This window comes from Mauremys mutica, chromosome 19, assembly GCF_020497125.1.
Source record: "Mauremys mutica isolate MM-2020 ecotype Southern chromosome 19, ASM2049712v1, whole genome shotgun sequence".
Taxonomy (NCBI): domain Eukaryota; kingdom Metazoa; phylum Chordata; order Testudines; family Geoemydidae; genus Mauremys; species Mauremys mutica.
The window spans coordinates 9,576,586-9,597,215 of record NC_059090.1 but is presented as its reverse complement, the minus strand read 5'-3'; the positions used below and the strand labels follow the sequence as shown (position 1 = coordinate 9,597,215).

The following is a 20,630-nucleotide window of genomic DNA, read 5'->3' as shown; positions in this document are numbered from 1 at the left end:
ATATCAGGGTGTGACAGGTTGAAAGAGGTAGGGACTCCAAAGAAAAGGTTAGACGGATTAGTGCAAGGGAGATTCAAGTTCAACACAGCTACAAACTTTGAAAGTCTGATGAAAAAATTAAATATTATGGCTGCATTGTTGATCACAGCTGCATCAAATGATGAGATGCCTACAAACCTCCATCATCTGGCATTGGTTAGGCTCGTGGCCACCTGTCACTATGATGATCACTTAGACTGCTAGTTTATGCAAATATATTAAGCTTGTACTATCTTGTTCTTCTCCTGTTTGTCTATTTATCCACCTTGTCATAATCCTAGAACATGAGCTGTCTGTAGTATTCGTACAGTACCTGGAATAACAGGACTTTGCTTAGGACCTCTAGGTACTACTGGAATATGAATAATTAAAAGCTTTTATTCAGTGCTTATGTCTCAGCTGGCTACAGATCTCATGGGAGGCCCTGGTTTAAGCCAAGTAGTTTTACTTGCTTCAGAAATAAAACAGCAGTCTTTGTGTCCACAGACTTGATTTGTCAAAATGGGACTAAAACAGTCACCTTTACTGAAATAATTAAACAGAATATCTTCTGTTACCTATTTGTACATTCATCAGTAGTGACACATGCTGTACTGCCATGCTTTGAAGGTTTTCCCCCCTATTCACAGCAGTACCTGTGCCCCAAGTTAACAATGAGAATACAAATAATATGATATTAATAACTTAATTATTGAGCTACCTATTTTACACTTATTACTGTTCAGTACAGCCCATTTCATAAAAGATGCTTATTCATAGTCCTTCACATAAAGGAATTCAAAGCTTCTGCTTTGTTAAAAAACAAAAAAACCCTCCATCATTTACTCACATTTAATGCAAATTGACCATTTAATTAATTAACCCATTTGAATAAACAAAAATGATTCCTGAAATCATGTTTGTTAATTTAACCAAATAGACACACCAGAACAGAATGGGTCATGATACCTACACTAAATTTCCCAGAATGCCTCAGGCTTAGGACCAGTGTTTACAATCCCTTGCAAGGTATAAAAGAAGTAGTTCGGGGGGAATACTTCCACCATAAGTTGTAAATAGTATAAAGAAGACATCTGAAGCTGGCCACTGTATTCTACGCTTCCACTGGTCCTCCCCAAACAATGTGTCTTCAAACACCTCAATAAGGTATGACTTGACAATTCAACAGTTTGGGTTTTTCTGTACAGCTTTAAAAGTGGCCCCTTAATTAGTATTTTTTTTCCCAGAGAGAGCTCTTTAACTCCTCTGATACTCACACATCCCTAAGGCAGACCTTTTCAATATATTTTTCCTAAACGTACATCCCAGACCACTTCAAAGCAAAAAGGGGTAAAAAATGACTAGCCAGCAAAAGGCAGGTAGGGAATTGCGCACTTTATATACACCACATATGCATACAAGCAGTCTCCCATATTTCTTGTCTCAGATATTTCTGTTGCTTGATCTAGGCAGTTATTGGACATTATAATTCTAGCAAACCTTTAAATCCCAATACATGTTACTTGGTTAGCTAAATATGGGCTCCAGTGCCTCTCAAGCCTTAATTATTATTTACTGCAAGTGATCACTAGTGAGGAGTACTACTCTCTTGCACTGAAGTTTAATTAAATTAGTGTTGCCAGTGCCAGTCAACAATCATGAGTCAGGCCTAAAAAAAGCAGCAACAACCACAAAAACATGTGATTTTAAAAATATTTTGAGTTCTTTTCATTTGCCCTCTGGCTTTTGAGTCTTTAGGGTTCACATAATAAGGGCTCAAAATTGATTGGTTTATTTTTAATGACAGCTTAGTTTCTGTTGTAGTCACAGTGACTCTAGTACTTTGTTTTTTTTAAAAACCCACTAAATATTGCAAGCGCTGACAACACTAACAGCTTTTAGTGCTTTCTGCTGGGCTGGTTTTATTACCATGGCACTCTTCTATTTCAATCAGGCAGCTGCCATCGTGTTCCTTCACATAATAAATGGCTCTGTTGTTTTCAGCTTGGTTAGACCCTTTTCAGAGATTTCAGCTATGATACATATTTAGCTGCGACTGTTTACATGGTGAAAACTGTACAAAAGATCTCATTAGGCAAACTATTTTAAAAAACTACCAGAGTATCTCCAGATGTGTCAAGGACAAACCTGCCCCCACCTTTATTAAACTGTCACATTAGTTAGACAGCCAACTTTTGCGAATCCCTTGAATGACCACAACAAACAGGATTCACTGTATTTATATGTACTAAATATTATGTGTAAATGTCTAATGATGTGTTTAAGTTTCTTGTACTTAATGCTACTTGAGTAGCACTGGGTGAAGTTATTTATCACTTTCTTTTAAAAAACCAATTTCCAATGATGACTAGCAGCAGAGCAGTAAATGTGACCAAGCAGCCCTGGCGATAGCAGCCCTGACTGGATTTCTTTGCTCATGTAAATTAATGTCTTGGCACTAATGCTATCTGAATGGACACTTTCTGTGTTTAATTTATTATAGTGGTGGGAAGAGGGATAGTACTGCACAGGGTGAAGCAAAAAGTCCCAAAGTAATTTTCCATGAATCCCAAAGAGCCAGAATCCTGCCTGACCATACAATGGCTTCACAGCAACTGCCTAACCTTACAGCTGAGTCATGTGGAAACACAGTAAGAATGACAGTCTTCCTGCACAAAATCCACTACACAGTAACTCCCATATCCCTTGCCCGCTTCTTTTCCACAATAGTTTAGTTTAGACTCCTAGCTGATTCCATTCACTTTACCTCATCACAACCTGCATCCAAAATATTTGGGCTGAATGCTTACTCTTCAATCCAGTTGCACCCTTAACTGATCACTCCTCATCAGTGACTATTCCCCACCTTCTGCTATGCCTGCCTTGTGTAGGATGAGTTACAAATAGCCTCTGTGCCAAGGTCAGGTTGCCCCTATGAGCCTCTGCCTCACAGTCCTATGTATGCCCCTTCCCTACCCCACCCAGATTTTTTTTACTCTTTAGTTCTGCTGTACCAACAGATCAAAGAGATGCAGCACCCACCCCCTTTTTTTATTATCAAGCAGGTTAATTCTCTTTGGCCAGCTTGCTGAACCTCTCACAGTTCTCTGTAGTTGCAGTTACAACCTGAACCAGGCTTGCCTAGTTCTAGCTGCTTACGCTAAGCCAGCCAGCTAACCATCAATACCTTAGTCTCCCTGTCTGGATTCCCCCTACGGCTATTCTTACCACCCTGGCCTGCCCCGCCCCTCTGCCAAAATAAAACAAAGCAAAAACAAGGCTATGTCTACACTACACAGGTGACTGGCACTTGTGTTAGCCAAGCCCTGGTGTGAGCATCCCCACTGCAAAACCTAACATATAGTGTTACTGTGTCCTCACGGCTTCTGCAATTGCCTGTGTCTCTGGGGGCATAGCCCACAGCTTTTTGTGCTGAGATGCTTTAGAATTCTTTCCTAGTCAATGGTGGGAGGATTTTTATGTCCTTTGGACAGAATTGTGGGAACAGCACTAGAGGACTATCAGCACGCAAGTGTTTTAGCCTGGATCCTCGCTATAAAGTGGGTGGGTGCCAGCCAGAGTTAAAGCAGAACTTCAGTTCTAATCCATACACCCCACCCCCCTCAGGTCAGCTAGCCTGGCTTTTAAAACACCTCCAAACCTGGGTCAGAGGTTTTTGTCTGTGGCCTATAGGGGCGTTGAGGCTAAAAAACTGAGTAAAAGCCCAGGTTAACTGTAGTGTAGACACGTGCAAAACAAAAAAAAGAAAATCACTGTACAGACCTTGGGAGCATTTAGGTCAATACCTCCTCTTATTGGTTTAAGGACACATACCTGTAGAGAGACGAATTAAAGAGGCCCAAATTGAATTTCTAATGATTCAGGGTTGTTTCAGATGATGCTTAGCAAACCGCAAGGGTCCCTAGGTCATACAGACTCCACCCAGGGAGAGGTGTGATGTTTGCTGGTTATATGTCCTTCCTGTGTGGCTGGAAGATGAGCTGCTTTCTGCTGACTGAGAACTCTGTGGTGATAGAAATGTGACACACCTGGCAAACTAGGATTCTTCCCTTTTAAGCACTGTCATGCTTAGATTACCTTACCGGTTTCATGTCTTCCTGTCTGGGAACAGGACAGTCTCATCTGCTATTCCCGAACTATCTCAAACACACACTACTATCTGCCCACTCACCCCCAGCATTGTTACAGGAGTTCTGTATAAAAAGTGATATCTGTATGCAGTCAGTATATAGAAAGTGTACCATTTACTGCAGTGGTCCCAAAACGGTGGGGTGTGTGCCCCCTAGGGGGGGCTCTGAGGAACATTCGGGGGAGCACAGTAGGCCCCAGGCCAGCCTCTACAGGGGGTGGAGAGGGAGCGCCACCTAGCCCCGTTCTGTCCCCTGCTCCTCTCCAAGCCCCTGTCCCCGCTCTGCACCCGGTCCCAGCTCCCGACTGATGCTCTAGCCCTGGCTCCTGACCGAGGCTCCTGAGGGGGTGCGGACCACGACTGAAAAAGTTTGGGGACCACTGATTTACTATATACTATACTATTACTAATATACTAAATATTCTTGTTTTATTGTTCATGTTTGTAGGTTCAATCAAGTTGTCCTTACACTGCAGATGACTTCCTGACTGCAGCTCTTTCCTCCAGGGCAGGTTGGCAGAGGCCCTGGGGTTTTTTCATCTTCCTTTGCAGCGTGGGGCATGGGTCACTTGCTGGAGGATTCTCTGCACTTTGAAGTCTTTAAACCACGATTTGAGAACTTCAATAGCTCAGACATAGGTTAGGGGTTTGATACAGGAATGGGTGTGTCATGAATAGTTAGTTAAGGGTTGAGTTTCCACCTGTAAAGGGTTAACACATAATATCTGGTGAACACCTGACCTGAGGACCAATCAGGGAAGAGAATTTAAAATTCCTAGGAGGGAACTTTTTCTCTCTTTTTCTGTGTGTGTTGTTCTTAGCCGTTTGGAGTTACAAGGGTCCAGATGCTTAATCAAGTCTTCTACAAGTTTCCATCTTTCTGAACTAATTTCTTCTAGTCAAGATAGTGAGTATTAGAAGGGTACTTTGTGTCCTCATCTAGTAATCCTATGTTTGCAATTCTGTGTGTTTGTTACTGATTATTCTTAATTCTGCCTGTATTGTTTGTACTGAGAAGGAGAGAAGATTCTCTCCAGAACTTAGCAAGGTTATACCCTATGAGTGTCCAGCTTGGACTCATAGAGATTGTGTAATTTCTTGTTTTTCTTTTAATAAATTCTTTCTATAAAGATTTGATTAAATCCCTCTACTGTGGATACAGGGGGAGGGGGCTAAGAAACTCTCTCTCGGTGGTGAGACAAGCTTATCTCCGGGCAGAGAGGGGAGGGGGGAGGTTTCTCTCTCTGTGAGTTGATCTGTGTTTCCCCAGGGAACGTCTTTGGAAAGAGGATGGGGGGAAAACAGGGGTGTCCCGGCCCACGTATTCGACCGGGTGGTGGCAGCAAAAAGGGGACCTACCCTAGGATTTTAGGGTGGGGGGATAAATGCGGGTCCCCACATTGGAACCCAACAGTTCCAAGTGGGGGTGAGACCTATGACAGGGTGGGTGAGATTCTGTGGCCTGTGTTGAGCAGGAGGTCAGACTAGATGATCATAACGGTCCCTTTTGACCTTAAAGTCTATGATTCTATTATGTTAGTGTTAAGATATAAGCAGCACATACATACTGTTGCTCTCCAGAGACAATGCTGAGGAAAGAAGCCAAAACCCTGGCAGGTGTCAAACAACCATTAACAGCCGTTGTCCAGCAAGGGAGCTACAATTCAGTGACTTGCCTGCATAAAGCCACATCAGGGGAATTGCTCAATCTTGCCTGGGGACTCAGCAATGCTCACCAGACATGCATGGACTTGTGTTCTCCAAGCACATGGGACTGAGGGTATAAAACAGAACACAGGGGCCCCATGCTTGGCCTTTCTTCTGCCCCCACCTATGCTGCAAGCAACAAAGACACTCAGAAGACTGAAGACTCCAACAGAGGAGTTTAAGTTTAAGGGACAAACCTGTAAATTAAGGACTGCAATATTCAGTGGCACAGACGCCAACTTTCCTTGGCGACAGTGAGTGCTCGTGCCCCCCCGACCCCAACTCCACCCCGTCCCTGCCCCTATTGGACCCCTCCCTAAATCCCCGCCCTGGCCTCGCCTCTTCTCCAAGCGCACCATGTTCCTCCTCCTCTTCCCCACTCCCTCCCAGCGCTTGCCACGTGAAACAGCTGTTTCATGAAGCAAGTGCTGGCGGCGGGGAGAAGCAGGATGTGGCGGCGCACTCAGGGGAGGAGGCAGAGGTGAGCTGGGGTGGGGAGGCGGGGCGGGGAGCTGCCGGTGGGTGCAGAGCACTCACCAATTTTTCCCCGTGGGTGCTCCAGCCCCGGAGCACCCCCGGAGTCGGCACTTATATCCAGTGGGGTGAGAAAAACTGCTTAATCTAGATGTTGCCCAGTGTAATAGGTTTGAGAGTTTAGACTGCATGCTTATATATTTTATTGTATTTTGGTAACTAACTCTGATTTTTTGCCTATCACTTATAATCACTTAAAATCGATCATTTATAGTCAATACATTTATTTAACTGTTTATCTTTACCAGTCAGTTTGCCTGAAGTGTCTGGTGAATCTGCTCAGGTTTGCAAAGGCTGGTGTATATCCACTTTCTATTGATGAAGTGGGGAACCAATTAATACATTTGCATTGCTCATCTTGAGCAGTGCAATACAGAATATTCCTGAGGTACGGTGGTGGGAGTTGGGGGGATTTGGCTGGGGCATTTCTCTGTGTGATTCATGAGTGGCTTTGGGAGCATTCATGTAATCTCGCTGGGTGTGGGGCTCCTCATGCGGGTGTGCTGAGTGACAACAGTGCCCAGAGGGGCTTGCTGCTTGTCACTAGAAAAGCATTGTGAGAGACAGCCCCAGCTGGAGCGTTAAGAGGGCACAGCAGTCCCACAGTCCCAGGCTGCACCCCTGGGGTCCCATCACATATAGTTCAATTCTTCTCCTGATAATCCCATGTTTGTTTTATACACACCTAGCCTGTAGGCACTCAGCTAGTAATGGATCCCATAGAAAATAGGTAGGAGATAAAGGGTTAACCTTATTTAATAAAGCCCAAGTATTGAATACCAATTACCATGGTAACAAGAGCTGTTGAGGTTTAGAAGTGCAGTTTCCCCAAGACTCTCATTTACACAGAAGTCTTATTTGACTGAATATATTAGTATCAGCTGAAGCATGGTGACGCAATCCTATTTATGAAGGTATTGCTTTTTAATTGGTCTCGACAAAGTGCTTCAGCAACTCAAAAGTTGGAGCTGGGGGTCTGAATTGAACTTGGGATCAGCAGCGGCTCCAGGCACCAGTGCTCCAAGCGCATGCCTGGGGCGGCAAGCCGTGGGGGGCCCCATGCCAGTCCCTGCGAGGGCGGCAGTCAGGCAGCCTTCAGTGGCGCAACTGTGGGAGGTCCGCCGGTCCTGTGGATTCAGCAGCAATTCGGTGGTGGGTACACCGAAGCTGTGGGACTGGCAGACCTCCCACAGGCATGCCGCCAAATCCGTGGGACCGGGGACCTCCTGCAGGCATGCCACCGAAGGCAGCCTGACTGCTGTGCTTGAGGCGGCAAAAAAGCTAGAGCTGCCCCTGCTTGGGATTGTGAGTCACTTACTGGCCTGCCGCTTGCCTCAATATACAGTGACTTAATTGTGTCATTGTTAGAGACTGGGTCTCTTTTCTTGATTCACTGTTATTGTGACAACTGGGTTATGTAATCTGGATGGAAAAGAAACTTCCCATGATCACCACTAACCTCTAGGACACAAGAATTTGTGATCTGTGTTTTGGTTTCTTATAGCTGAGCTGACAGAGCAATCCTAAATAAAGATACTTTAAAAAAAAAAGTGTATTTAGCCCTTGAGAGAGCATCCTCCAGCAAACACCCTTTCCTCCTACTCCACACTGAACCCCATTTTCTTCAAGACAAGCCCTCAGTACCTTGCACCAAGGATACTGCTCTGCAGTGTTATTGGAACCACAGTTACTAAGTGTACTATGCAGATCAAATATGATATACTTTTTGAGTTGGTCGTCTGTCCATCACTGATGTTCCAGATAGGGGTCAAAGGTCAATCTCTCCTAAGAGACAACAGATATTGTAACTGGAGGTTGTGGAAGCTGCTCCTGGTGAAGCCTAGAACAGATCGTACAAACTAGCGATGTTCCTTTAACATTTATTGCCTCAGTCTGTGAAACTAATAAAGGGGGATTCAGATAATCCACAGATGTTCACTTTGGTGCTGACATAACTGCATTAGTTGACAAAATACACCAGAGCAATATTCTTTCTGCAAATCTTCTCTGAATTGTTTTGCTGCCATTGGTTAGACTTTCATTTAAATTGTAACCTCTTGGTCTCAGCCTTTTGCTCTTCTAACTTACATCCCAGCTCCTACATGATCCCTTTGAGGAGCTAACCTTTTAAAATGAAGGTTAGATCACTGATGGATTCTGTCTTCTATTCCTTTAAAGCCATATACAATACAAAAGTGGGGGTCAATCCTGCTCCCATTGAAGTCTGGAGCAAAACTACCATTCATTCACTGGAAGACAGAATGGGGCTTCACACTTTGGAATGCGTTGCATTGAGAACTACATTTGTTCAAACCCTTTGCTATTATTTATACAAATACCATAGCCATGCATGATGCTTTTGCATGCAAATAAGGCAACAAGGTCTCTGCCCCGAACAATCTTAGAGTCTGAATTGTCACAGAGCAAGAGATGAGAAAACACTGTTTGGTGGGAGGAAGTAACTAAGATGGCAACCGAAACCAGCTTAAAGCTAACCTGAGGATTTTTCTTCATTGTATTTGTCTTGTAGAGGAACACTTGCAATGCTGATTCAGGAATGTTTTGCACTTTGTGTAGCAGAAGAGGACAGGACAGGCTGCTTAATTTCAATACTGGAGGTAGAAGATTATTCTGTCTTTTTTTCATGAGTACAAAAAGATGCAATGAGCAAGACATTTAAAGGAATGCAAATATTCAGCTCTATTGCTTTACATATCTAGTTTATTTTTCTTTTAGTTTTGACCTGGCACATAATCATAGCATTACTGCAAACTAGTTAGTTATACTTACAGATTTTGTTGCTAAAAGAGACAAACTGGACACACATGTCTTGGTGTTAGCTGGAAACCTTAGTTAGTATAATTTCAGTATTACCGACTTTTGGAAAGGGGCTGAGCTTTATATATAATTGCTCCACTACTTCTGATGTTGTGATAGAAAAGCGAACATGGGACAAGTTAGCTGATGGTTGACTGAATCTCTGGCATTTACTAAAAACCTTCTTTATACAGGTGCCCAGTAAAGTCTGTTTAATATTTTGTTCTGGAGTAGTCAAAGACAATTAATTGGACTGTACCATTTGAGATATGGATGTACATTTGCAGAAAGGAAGGCTTTCATATGGAAGAAACTTTCTGGCATAGTTCTTAAGGACCAGCTATTTAATTATATAGCGTTTTGGCCTTTTAAAGAGGGAAAGATTCTATTTCTGCAGTAGACTTTGGGACAGTGGCACAAACCACTCTCATATATTCCAGTTAAGGTGCAGATAAATTGGGAAAAATCACCTTCTTCTGGGCTCATTTTTTCAGTGAATAAGTCACAGCATTTAACAGACCTCATACAGACCTGGAAGAGCCGTGTAAATTGCATTTATATTGATGTGTTTAATACAGTGTGTCTTTTGGACAGGTCACAGTTGCAAAACTGCAATTCAGCTGAGGGGTTCTGATAATGTAATCATACATTATTGCAAAGCTTCAGTGGAGTGGTTATATGTTCTCAGAATCCTGAGAATAGACTTTTATAATGTAATTAATGTGCTGAATATAATATACCAGACCTAATCTAGATAGCACAGAATGGGTTCTTATGGGTGGGTTCAATAATTCAAGAACAGGTATCAAAGTAAATCAGTCTTAATATTCTCTAGTTGTCATAACGAGCTTTTCCCAGTGGGATTCTTTCCACAACTGGGCAAGTGAGAAATGACTTCTTTCCAGAGGAACAGTGCTCTTCCTTTTACTTGTAAGATGCACGCAAACGTCATTTCAAATCTTTCTAACTCTGTCTACAGATTGGAGTAAGCAAGTTTTGGAATCCATGTAAATGCGTGCTTTTTTTTTTCTGTAAAACTTTTTCAACCTTTTTGGTGACCTGTGACCGATACAGTTGTTCTCTTAAGGCAGAAACATATTGGGGTCAGTTTGTATAAGCTGTTAGGTTCTTGTCCAGTAGAGCTCTAACAATAGAATTTTATAGCTATGCCAATTTACACCAGCTGGGGATCTGGCCCAATATGTTTATACTTTCATAGAATCATAGAATATCAGGGTTGGAAGGGACCTCATCTAGTCCAACCCCCTGCTCAAAGCAGGACCAATCCCCAACTAAGTAAAAAAAAAAAAATACAAACAACTTGATCACAAGAGGATGAAATAATATAATATATAAAAAGGCATTCCCATGGACTCCAAAATTTGTCAATGCCAAGGGATCTGCGTCTAGATGGCTGATTAATTTCTTTGTTTATCAGCCACATAGGCTTCAGAGAAGTTAAATTTGAGATTAGCTAGTCAAAACCCCAAGTACAAGCCCCTAAGAGTCTTGACTTAGGTTACAACTAGCAAGAAACACCACTGATTTAAGACAGACTTCGTTATTGTGATTAGAAGCAGCTCTATTCACCACCTGGAAGTGGTCCACGGGCCTCTGTATGAAAACCACATCTCAAGTGGTAGAATTGCAACCATAGCTTAGAATCAGATTTTAGTTGAACCTAAAATAGCAGCTAGCTTAGATGACAACTGTGCTACTAGCAGGATATCCTGATTTGATAGCTATAGAAGAAAAATTTAAATATAGATTTTACTTTTTTATTTTTGTATTCCCTATATGAAAATCTCAGATGGTTTGATGACACTAAGGATTTGCAGGATAGAACCCAGTTTGATCCCTGGCAAGAGAACACTTTTAGAAGTTGAAAGTTTCCTTTCAGTCTTTTGTAAACAAATTAATCTATCCTGCTGTTAACTCCTTCAATTATAAGAGTTTAAAAAAAAACAATTTACTTGTAGCTATTTACACTCTGCTGACGTTTTACATTTCTCTGCTCAAACAATGCAACTCAGTGTTTCCCTTTGATTTTGTGAGGTTTTTTTTTTTTTGGCAGAGATATGATGTTTGGGTTTCAAACACTGCTAGGCAATGTTTTATTTAAAAAAAACCCAATCTTTTTAATTAAAAATAAGTGTGTGGAAACATGGCTATTGATCTTTACAATTTTATAAAAGCTTGAATTTATAAAATAATTGAGCCACATATGATTTAGCACATCCTTCTAGGGCAAAAGGAATATTTTTTACACTTTTAGAATAATTTGCACACCACCAACCTTAATAAAAGGAACTGGCATATACACAGAGAAGTCAAGTGGACATTTAATTACCTGCTTCTTAGTTAGGAGAGGCAGTTACAAAAGGGGTCATACTTAATAGGCTCCTGGCAATAGCTTGCTTCTGGGACAGCTGAAGAGTGTCCGCTTCCCAGGATTTGCCGAATAGGTGATAATGGTGTGGGAACTGGTTGTTGGAAGGTATAGCTCAGAGTTCCATTGCAAGTAGATGACTGGGCTGCTGCAATCATCTGTCTTGTGGTGCAACTGAATGCAAGAAGCCACAGAAGCATTCTTTATACAAAAATAGTCTCAAGAAGCCAGTCTGCCATCAGTACTTAATGATCAAAGTTTTTTACTTTAAAAGAACCAATAGGCTTTTTCAAACAGGAAAGCCTTTACCTATATGTCTGTAACAGGCAATAGGGTACCATCTCAGTTCCTCTTTTCCTGCAGCCATTCTTCAGTACTGAAAGATGATCCGCAGGCTCTACCCTTTCCCAATATGCCCTCCTAAAAGGAAATTAAGAGATGACCCTCCCAACCCTTCCCCAACTTTTCCCATGAGACAGGGCTGTTCCTTCCATTGCCTGAAGCTATCTCTGAGGGAGAGAGACACTGTTTTTCCTGACAGAAAAGTCAGGTAATGTTGGGGGGGGGGGGATACCTGTGGCTTAGTTGCTTTTAATGCTATTAAGCAGTTAGAAATAATACATCAAATATGATTGCAGATGCGACAATAGGTGTCCATGAGATTAACTCTGTGTGATGTCCATGCTTGTGAAAAAGGTTAAGAGCTCCTGGGAGAAGCCTCCCACCACCTGTGAATTGGGAGTTTATTGTCCTTGTTTTACAAATAAGGAAATTGAGGGAGCAGAGGGGTTAAGTGACATTCCCAAAGTGCTACCATGAATCAGTCAGTGCCAGAGCTGGAAATAGAACCCAGGTGTCTGTGCTCCTAGACCCATGCTGCAAGAACTACACCACACACTATAGTGTGCACCTGACTTTTTCAGTTGGACTAATGTGTATTCTGAGCACAAGTCCTGCTGTTCAAAATAGCACTTTGAATGATGAAGTTAATGTTGTCAACCTTTTCCTAGCATTTTATGTAGTGAGAACACCAGAAGCCAGCAAATGGAATGCTGCAGCATGCCCATGCATGAGAACGCTACACCATATTGCATCATAATAGTTCCCGAGGAAGAGTTCTGATGGCCCCAGTTACATTATTCTCTCTCTCTCTCTCTCTTTCTCATAGACTGTGGAAATTAAATAAAGGAAGAAAAACTATACTGTTAAGGATTTAAATTGACAAATACAAAACTGTGACAAGCCAAATATTCCATCATTTTATCACATTATTCTTTTAGCCTCACCATGTGTTTGTGGGTCAAATAAATGAGGCTTCATGCTTCTTGTTCATGTACATAATGATGTAGACTACCAGATCGCTATCCCTAAGGGCTTACAGTCTAAAAGCCCATCTATTATTTATATTGTATATAGAATCATAAATGTGTGTGGTATTTTACAGACACATTAAAGACCCAAAGAATTTAAAAGCTGATCCTTCAAAGGGATCCACAGGGATGGACCCTTATACCCAAGAGAACTCTATGCAGGCATAAGTGTCTGCCCATGTATATCCCTTTCCAGGATTTGGACTTAGCTTACACTTTCTAGGAAAAGTGGTAAATATATGTTATTGGTGGATGGAGAATGAAGGGCAAGAGCAGCAGCAATAAGATCATGCAGGAGTTTTATTTGGTGATGCAGTTGCTATGTGACAATGGTAAAGAATAATTTTCTTCTAACGCTGAACAATCTTTTGTAATCAGTAGGTGAATATTTTCCTTTGGCTGATTACAAAAGAACTGATTTGTCTCGGGAGATATTCAACAATTCTTGGTGTATATGAAAACAAATTAAATACTCAGTCTGCGGATGTCAAAATATCATCCAAGTCTCTTGATGCCCTCTACTGGCCAAAATGCTGTGTACATGAAAGAACAGGTGTAGTGGTTTGTTGTGCTCCTAGTTCTGCAGGACAGGCAACAGGGTATTATCCCGGTTTGTCCTACTCTTCAATGACTAGACACCATTATAATTACACATTACTGGTCTAATGTGACACTAGCCACTTATTAAATCCACATTCCATTGATTCACACCACATATCAGATAAACTGGAGTTTAGAACATGGCAATTTAGCAGGGAAAAGTCCAAAAAGGACATGATGGTTTTGAAAGAATGTATAGTACTCTGTTGAAATAAGAACAGGAGTACTTGTGGCACCTTAGAGACTAATAAATTTATCTGAGCATAAGCTTTGGTGGGCTACAGCCCACTTCATCAGATGCAGACTGGCGCATATAGTAAGGAGATATATATACACACATACAGAGAACATGAAAAGGTGGGAGTTGTCCTACCAGCTCTAAGAGGCTAATTAATTAAGAGAAAAAACTTTTTAGTGATAATCAAGATAGCCCATTACAGACAGTTTGACGAGGTGTGAGAATACTTAACATGGGGAAATAGATTCAGTGTGTGTAGTGGCTCAGCCAGTCTCTATTCAAGCCTAAGTTGATGGTGTCTAATTTGCAAATTAATTCAAGTTCAGCAGTTTCTCGTTGGAGTCTGTTTTTGAAGCTTTTCTGTTTCAAAATTGCCACCTTTAAGTCTGTTACTGAGTGGCCAGAGAGGTTGAAGTGTTCTCCTAATGGTTTTTTAATGTTATGATTCCTGATGTCAGATTTGTGCCCATTTATTCTTTTGCCTAGAGACTGTCCGGTCTGGCCAATGTACATGGCAGAGGGGTATTGCTGGCACATGGCATATATCACATTGGTAGATGTGCAGGTGAACGAGTCCCTGATAGCGTGGCTGATGTGATTAGGTCCTATGATGGTGTCACTTGAATAGATATGTGGACAGAGTTGGCAACAGGCTTTGTTGCAAGGACAGGTTCCTGGGTTAGTGTTTTTGTTCAGCGGTGTGTGGTTGCTGGTATTTGCTTCAGGTTGGGGGGCTGTCTGTAAGCAAGGACAGGTCTGTCTCCCAAGATCTGTGAGAGTGAGGGATCATCTTTCAGGATAGGTTGTAGATCTTTGATGATGCACTAGAGAGGTTTTAGTTAGGGGCTGAAGGTGACGGCTAGTGGCGTTATTTTCTTTGTTGGGCCTGAATTGTAGTAGTTGACTTCTGGGTACTCTTCTGGCTCTGTCAATCTGTTTTTTCACTTCAGCAGGTGGCTATTGTAGTTTTAAGAATGCTTGATAGAGATCTTGTAGGTGCTTGTCTCTGTCTGAGGGATTGGAGCAAATACGGTTGTATCTTAGAGGTTGGCTGTAGACAATGGATCGTGTGTGTCCTGGATGGAAGCTGGAGGCATGTAGGTAAGTATAGCGGTCAGTAGGTTTCTGGTATAGGGTGGTATTTATGTGACCATCGCTTATTAGCACAGTGGTGTCCAGGAAATGGACCGCTTGTGTGGATTGGTCTAGGCTGAGGTTGATGGTGGGATGGAAATTGTTGAAATCATGGTGGAAAAGAGGCCCTTGAGGAATTCCAGCCGTGAATTATTAATGTACAAAAGAAATACAATTTGTCTATAGTGTAATAGCATGCAAGACTTCTCTCTATGCCAGGAACTACATCAACCCAATTTAATTAATAATGGAAATAAAGCTGTACGCTTTGATACGTTTGGTGAGCATATAATGGTCCTCAGTACTTTGCATATTCATGCCAACATGTACAACACTCCTTCTGCATACTGTGCCTATTGTAGTCTGAGAATCCACATTGCCTATTACAACTGATAGGAAGTAGTGAAGTGTTTCAAATGTATCTTTATTGCAGAGAAAGGTAAAATATATACAGTCTGCATAAGGTTACATGTAGAAATGTATCTCCTGCAAACTTCCCAAAAACGTTAACATTCTGGCTGGGTTTTTTTAACATTGTTTCACTTAAAAGAAGAGAACATTCTGTAACCTGATAAAATAGATGGACAACAAACCTCTCAGGTCTATCTGAGGACACAACTTTATATTAGTAAGGAGTTTGGATGACCCAGTAAACCAACCACCTTTAGCAGGGTTAAACCCCATGATTGATTTATTTTTTAATCTATTTGAATGTGTTTGTGCACAAAATTCAAGATACCCATTGTTTGTGAGGTTAAAATCATAGTAAAGTGCAGTTAAAGTTAGAGTGTTTTGCTTTTCTTATCCAGCTTGAAGAATATGTATTTGGTGAACAGCTTTAAAACCCACCATTATAGAGTATCTATAAAAGGTACTCATTTTATCCCAAGCCAGTCCCTATCCTCAGCACTATTTATCATTATATTACTCAAAACATCATCCTTGTTTTTAAAAAAGTAATCCCTCCTTAGTCCATGGGATATTTAAGGAAGGATCCACTCCTTGGGGAAATGCTGACATTACTAGCAATGAATGATAAACACTATCAGTCTCATTTGGGGAGGGGGGGGTGTCTTCACCTACCACTCCCTGTCCCCACATGGACTTTTTTTTTATTTCTTACTATAAAAAAATCAACGTAATTGTTGATTATGCTATAGCTCCTGTTTTATGGACCTATTTAAATAAGCACACAGTAGATTTGTAAGGCTCAGAAAGGAGCTTTTAATTGTACCCTGAAGAAAAGATGGTATCTGTATTCTTCATCTCCTGCCTTGCCAAATGTCTGTATTACTGTACTCCTACTATTGACATCCACATGTTTACTTAATTTTATATTTAAATTACCAATTTAATTTTTTTGTCCTGCAGTAGATTTCCAATTAACATTCACTGTTGTTCAGAATGAAAACTAAACTCCCTTGGGGCTGTCTGACAAAACAATATCCACAGATTTGTTGTTGTCATATTGCTGAAAAAAATTGCATTAGCAATGAAGATTTTTGAATGAGATTTTTCTAGCACAGTAACAGTAAATTGCATCACACTATCTTATGAGTTATTGGAATGTTTATTTACTTGTCACTTAAATCACACTCTTAATAGAAGAATACGGTAAAAGGATGCAAGTTCTACAAAGTGACAGATGAATGACTTTTCATAAACTGGCATGTTTAGTTCAAAGTATGGGCCGTAGCCTTTGCAGTTTGGGGGAAGAAAAAGTTGTGTTTAACTATGTACTTTATTTATAAAAGACAGCCTAAGCTGCATCTTAAAAACTAATCTGCTTATTCAGTATCTGTTCCTAATCCTCTAACTATAGTTTTAGCTGCAGCCATACAGTAGCACAGAAGCTTACTACATGTAAGAATGAGTAGTGGGGAAATGAACACTCAGATTTTACTGATAAAAAAATGCAGATAAATAAACAATGTTTTAAGTATATATACAAAATGAGTCTCTAAATAAGATACTTTACAATGATTTCCATTAGAAAATCTTTAGGTGTTATTTAATGCACGTTAGTTCACACAAAGACTAGCGTTAAACATTAAAAGTTAACGTCTTTGGCCAAATTTTCAGATGTGGACACTGACTTTGGGTGCCCAAGGTGAGTCACAAAATGTCACACTGGGCTCACAAAATCAGTGGACACTTCAAATTTGTTGACCTGTTCTTTGAGCATATTGAGCTGATCCAGAAATCCTCAGGTATTTGACAAATTTCATAGATTAGCATAGAATATTTCATAGAATATTTCATAGTATAGTTTCAGAATGCATTGAAAAAATATATTTTGTCACTTTATGTATAATTTTTAAGTAGCTCTCAAGTTATACAGAAGTTAAACATCGTTCAAGCAAGTATCTTTTAAAAAGTAAGGAAGTTTTGCCCCTGTAAAAGTTAAGCTTCTTTTTACTGTACTAATATGCAAATAAGGGCTGATCCAAAAGGCACTGAAGTCAATGAAAAGATTCACATTTATTTTGATGGATTGTGCAACAAGTCCATATAAAGTAAGCTTAATTCAAGGACCTCAAAGGACTTCACAAATATTAATCAGTCCTCACAACACCCATGTAAGGTAGGTGAGTATATCCATTGTATAGCTAGGCAAACTAAGTTTTGCTTTTAGCAAGAGTCACACAATGTATAATGCTGTGCTGACACTACAATAAATACTATGGTGCAAGAAAACTTTCAAAGCAGTCCAGAGTCTTGAGTTATTCTGCTGTAGCTCATATCTGTCTCTTATCAGACACAGCACTGTACAGTGTGCACCTCCTGCTCAGAGCAAAACTAACTATTCGTTTGCAAAATTGGTATAATCACCTACTGTACATAGGTTTGTGACTACTGATTAATATTTGTGAAATACTCCCACTAGAAACAGGAAAGATCCAGGCCCTCTGTCCTGTCTTTGTTAACTCCTTCAGCATATCAACCAATTTTTTTTTTTTTAAATACTGGAAGTAATAACTAACCCCTCCGTTTTAGAAACCACTCACCATTGTCTAGATTAATTCCAACTCCAACATTTATAAATGTATTTCTCCTCAAGGCCTAAGTTTTACTATGATGTCACATGCTTACATTTCTAAATGGAACATTTCAATACTGACAAGTCTTGACTTCCAAAAAATAGTTTAAGATTAAAATGCTTCTAACCTATTGTACATTAAAGAAAAAGCTTCCTATCTACTAAGGTTGCTTAAATGAACTAGTGCAGAGAATTGAAGTCTTCATTACAATGCACTTATTTTGCATCTGCACTTCTACCATTCAGACAATTCATTTAGACATTCTTCAGGGGGTATAATTATTTACTTAAAGAAATATCTATGCAGTATTTATAGAATTCAGGAGGGGAAAATGATGGTTTGCCAGAATATTGCACTCACCAGCTTTCAGTCAAAACCTGGTATGGCAAGGAAGAGGGGGCAAAACCCCCAAAACTTTATATACAAATGCTTCTGGAGAGATCCTCAAAAAATGTATTGTGACAAAAGTATTGTCTTATTGGTTTCTCTGCTGCCCTTTCAGTACTTCCTTTACACTACATGGAGATTACTATTTTGCAATCTTTTGTTTTTCTTTTCAACTTCCTTTAGTATATCTTGCAGTTTCTTAGCCGTTTGCGTCAAGAATGCAAAGCTTTCCTTTAAATTGCTAGTCCCGTGCTCTCTGCATATGTTCTCAAGCCCATCAAACCACTGGAGGGTCTTCTCAAGTTCTGCCTGAACCATTTTCTGTTCTTCTAATTCTGCTAAAAGGGTCTGTCCAGCAGACACTTCAACCTTGTATTGTTTCTGTAGTTGATCAATTTCACCGTGAAGAGTTTGAAACTGTTCCTTACTGTAGGGGTACTGCTCATGGACCTTGTCTTCAGGAAGTAAAACATTTTTAGGGATGTTTAACACCAACTGCAAAAGCATTTGTTCCATTTTGCTGAAGAGGTGATCAAAGCGCTCCTTCATGAAGAGAAGAAATTTCTCTGTGCTCTTACGGATTTGGAATGGACTGATCTTAGAGTCAGGACAACCTTCTAGTTTCTTCAGAATGACTCTTTCCACAACCAGCATCATTTCAAACAGGTAGTCTTGAAATGCAATGTAGACCCTAAGCATACATGTCTGAGGGGTAAAACCAAAGAACTGGGCTTCATATGCCATAGGATTCACTGACATCTTGGCTAAAAGAAGTCAACCGTAGACAATGTGGAAATCTGTAAAGGAAAAAAGGAACATAAGTACAAATCTGTATTTTGGAAAGGGTGAGTTGTATTAGCAGTCTATTACAGCATTAACCTCACTTAGGAAGAGCAGAGGTCAAGTTTGAATTTAGGGGAATTTAAAGAATTTGGTTCTTAATCTAGTCCTTTCTCTGCCCAGCAGGACATAGTTTGCCAGTCTTTGACTCAGAGGAAACTACATCCTATTCAATTACCAGTGCTAACTAGGACCAGAACCTTACATTAAAATCTAAATTCTATTGTCATTAGGCCCAAGGAGGGATTCTGTAGAATGTAAATTGAACCTTCTTTTGTAGTGTTTGAATGCACAAGTGATGCGTTGTGTCAACAGTTGTAGACCTCTCTGAACATATTACACTGTGTTATAGATAAATATGTCAATATCTTAACTGTTTGGAAAAGCCCTGCAGCCATAACTATCAATACAACTGTCACACGGTGTATAAAAGCAGTTTCCCTGTCACACTGGAGCTGAAGGCTCTGGGCTGCAGGTATTCCAACAGAAGTCTTCTCCGGCATTTGTGTTGACACGGTAGGACCAAGACCCCAATTAGTCCATTATAATAGGATGAGCTCCCCCTTTAAGCAGTTTACCAGCCTTTATCCCACTAACAGTCACAGACCCCTACTGTGTACAAGCCTTTTCAAATCAGACCAAGGGCCAGGCTGACACCTTGGGAAGGTTTTCAGTGACTGACATTGGTCATAATTAAGGGGGAGGGGAGATCCCCCTGGATAATTAGCCACAGCATTAGGCGCTCAGGAAATTCAACGCAGGGTGAGAGCCGATGACAGCAGGCAGCTCTCACTGGGAGCTTTTCCTCAGCAGATCTCAAAGCGCCTTACCAAGCAGGTCAGGCTCTTTAGCCCCATTGTACAGATGGGGAAACTGAGGCACGGGGCAGGGCAATGACTTGCCCTAGCTCCCCCAGCAGGCACAGCGCCAACCCGCAGCCTGGTGCTCTATCCCCGCGGCCCTACCGCTGCCCAGGCCCAATGGGTGGGGGCCGCTGGGGCCCTCAGGCCCCGGCTGCCTCTTGCCGCGGTAGGAACCATCGCCTGGGCCCAGGCTCCCGAGGCCTTGGGGACTGGGGCGCCACCGTCCCCGGCTCCCAAGTGCGAGGGGCCCGCAGGCGTGGGGAAGCCTCCCCGCCCACTGCCCGCGGCCTCTCACCGGGCGGACGGCGCCTCTCGAGCGAGCCCGGACGCCGCTTCCCGCCTCATTCGAACGCCCGCCCCCGGGAAGAGCCCCACCACTCAGCGCCCACCTCCCAAACCAATCGGAGCGCCGCCTGGGGCGGGGAGACAATACCCCGCCCAATCACAAAGCACGTCTGACGGGGGACGTCAGAGCGCCCGGGAAGAAGCGCATTCCCCCCTTCAAACCGCTGAGATAAAAGAAAGCGAAGGATTGGCCGGCT

At 41.6% G+C, this 20,630-nt stretch overlaps 1 protein-coding gene across 3 annotated transcripts; it reads right to left on the bottom strand.

Moving 5' to 3' along the window:
* Positions 1-15,363: 15,363 nt before the first annotated feature.
* On the bottom strand, positions 15,364-20,616 carry MIS12 (MIS12 kinetochore complex component). Of its 3 annotated transcripts, XR_006574412.1 has the most exons (3): positions 20,191-20,377; positions 18,439-19,182; positions 15,364-18,396 (listed from the first exon to the last, which is right to left on the bottom strand). XR_006574412.1 is itself a non-coding variant. In XM_044994061.1 (2 exons), exon 2 carries the CDS (start codon positions 19,142-19,144, stop codon positions 18,509-18,511), a length of 636 nt encoding a protein of 211 aa, XP_044849996.1. In that variant the 5' UTR covers positions 19,145-19,182; positions 20,478-20,616; the 3' UTR covers positions 15,364-18,508. The 3 variants fall into 3 exon arrangements, 2 of the variants coding, with proteins under 2 accessions (XP_044849996.1, XP_044849995.1); XM_044994061.1 differs by lacking the exon at positions 20,191-20,377 and adding an exon at positions 20,478-20,616 and having other exon boundaries at positions 15,364-19,182; XM_044994060.1 differs by lacking the exon at positions 20,191-20,377 and adding an exon at positions 20,384-20,445 and having other exon boundaries at positions 15,364-19,182.
* Between the last annotated feature and the right edge of the window lie 14 nt (positions 20,617-20,630).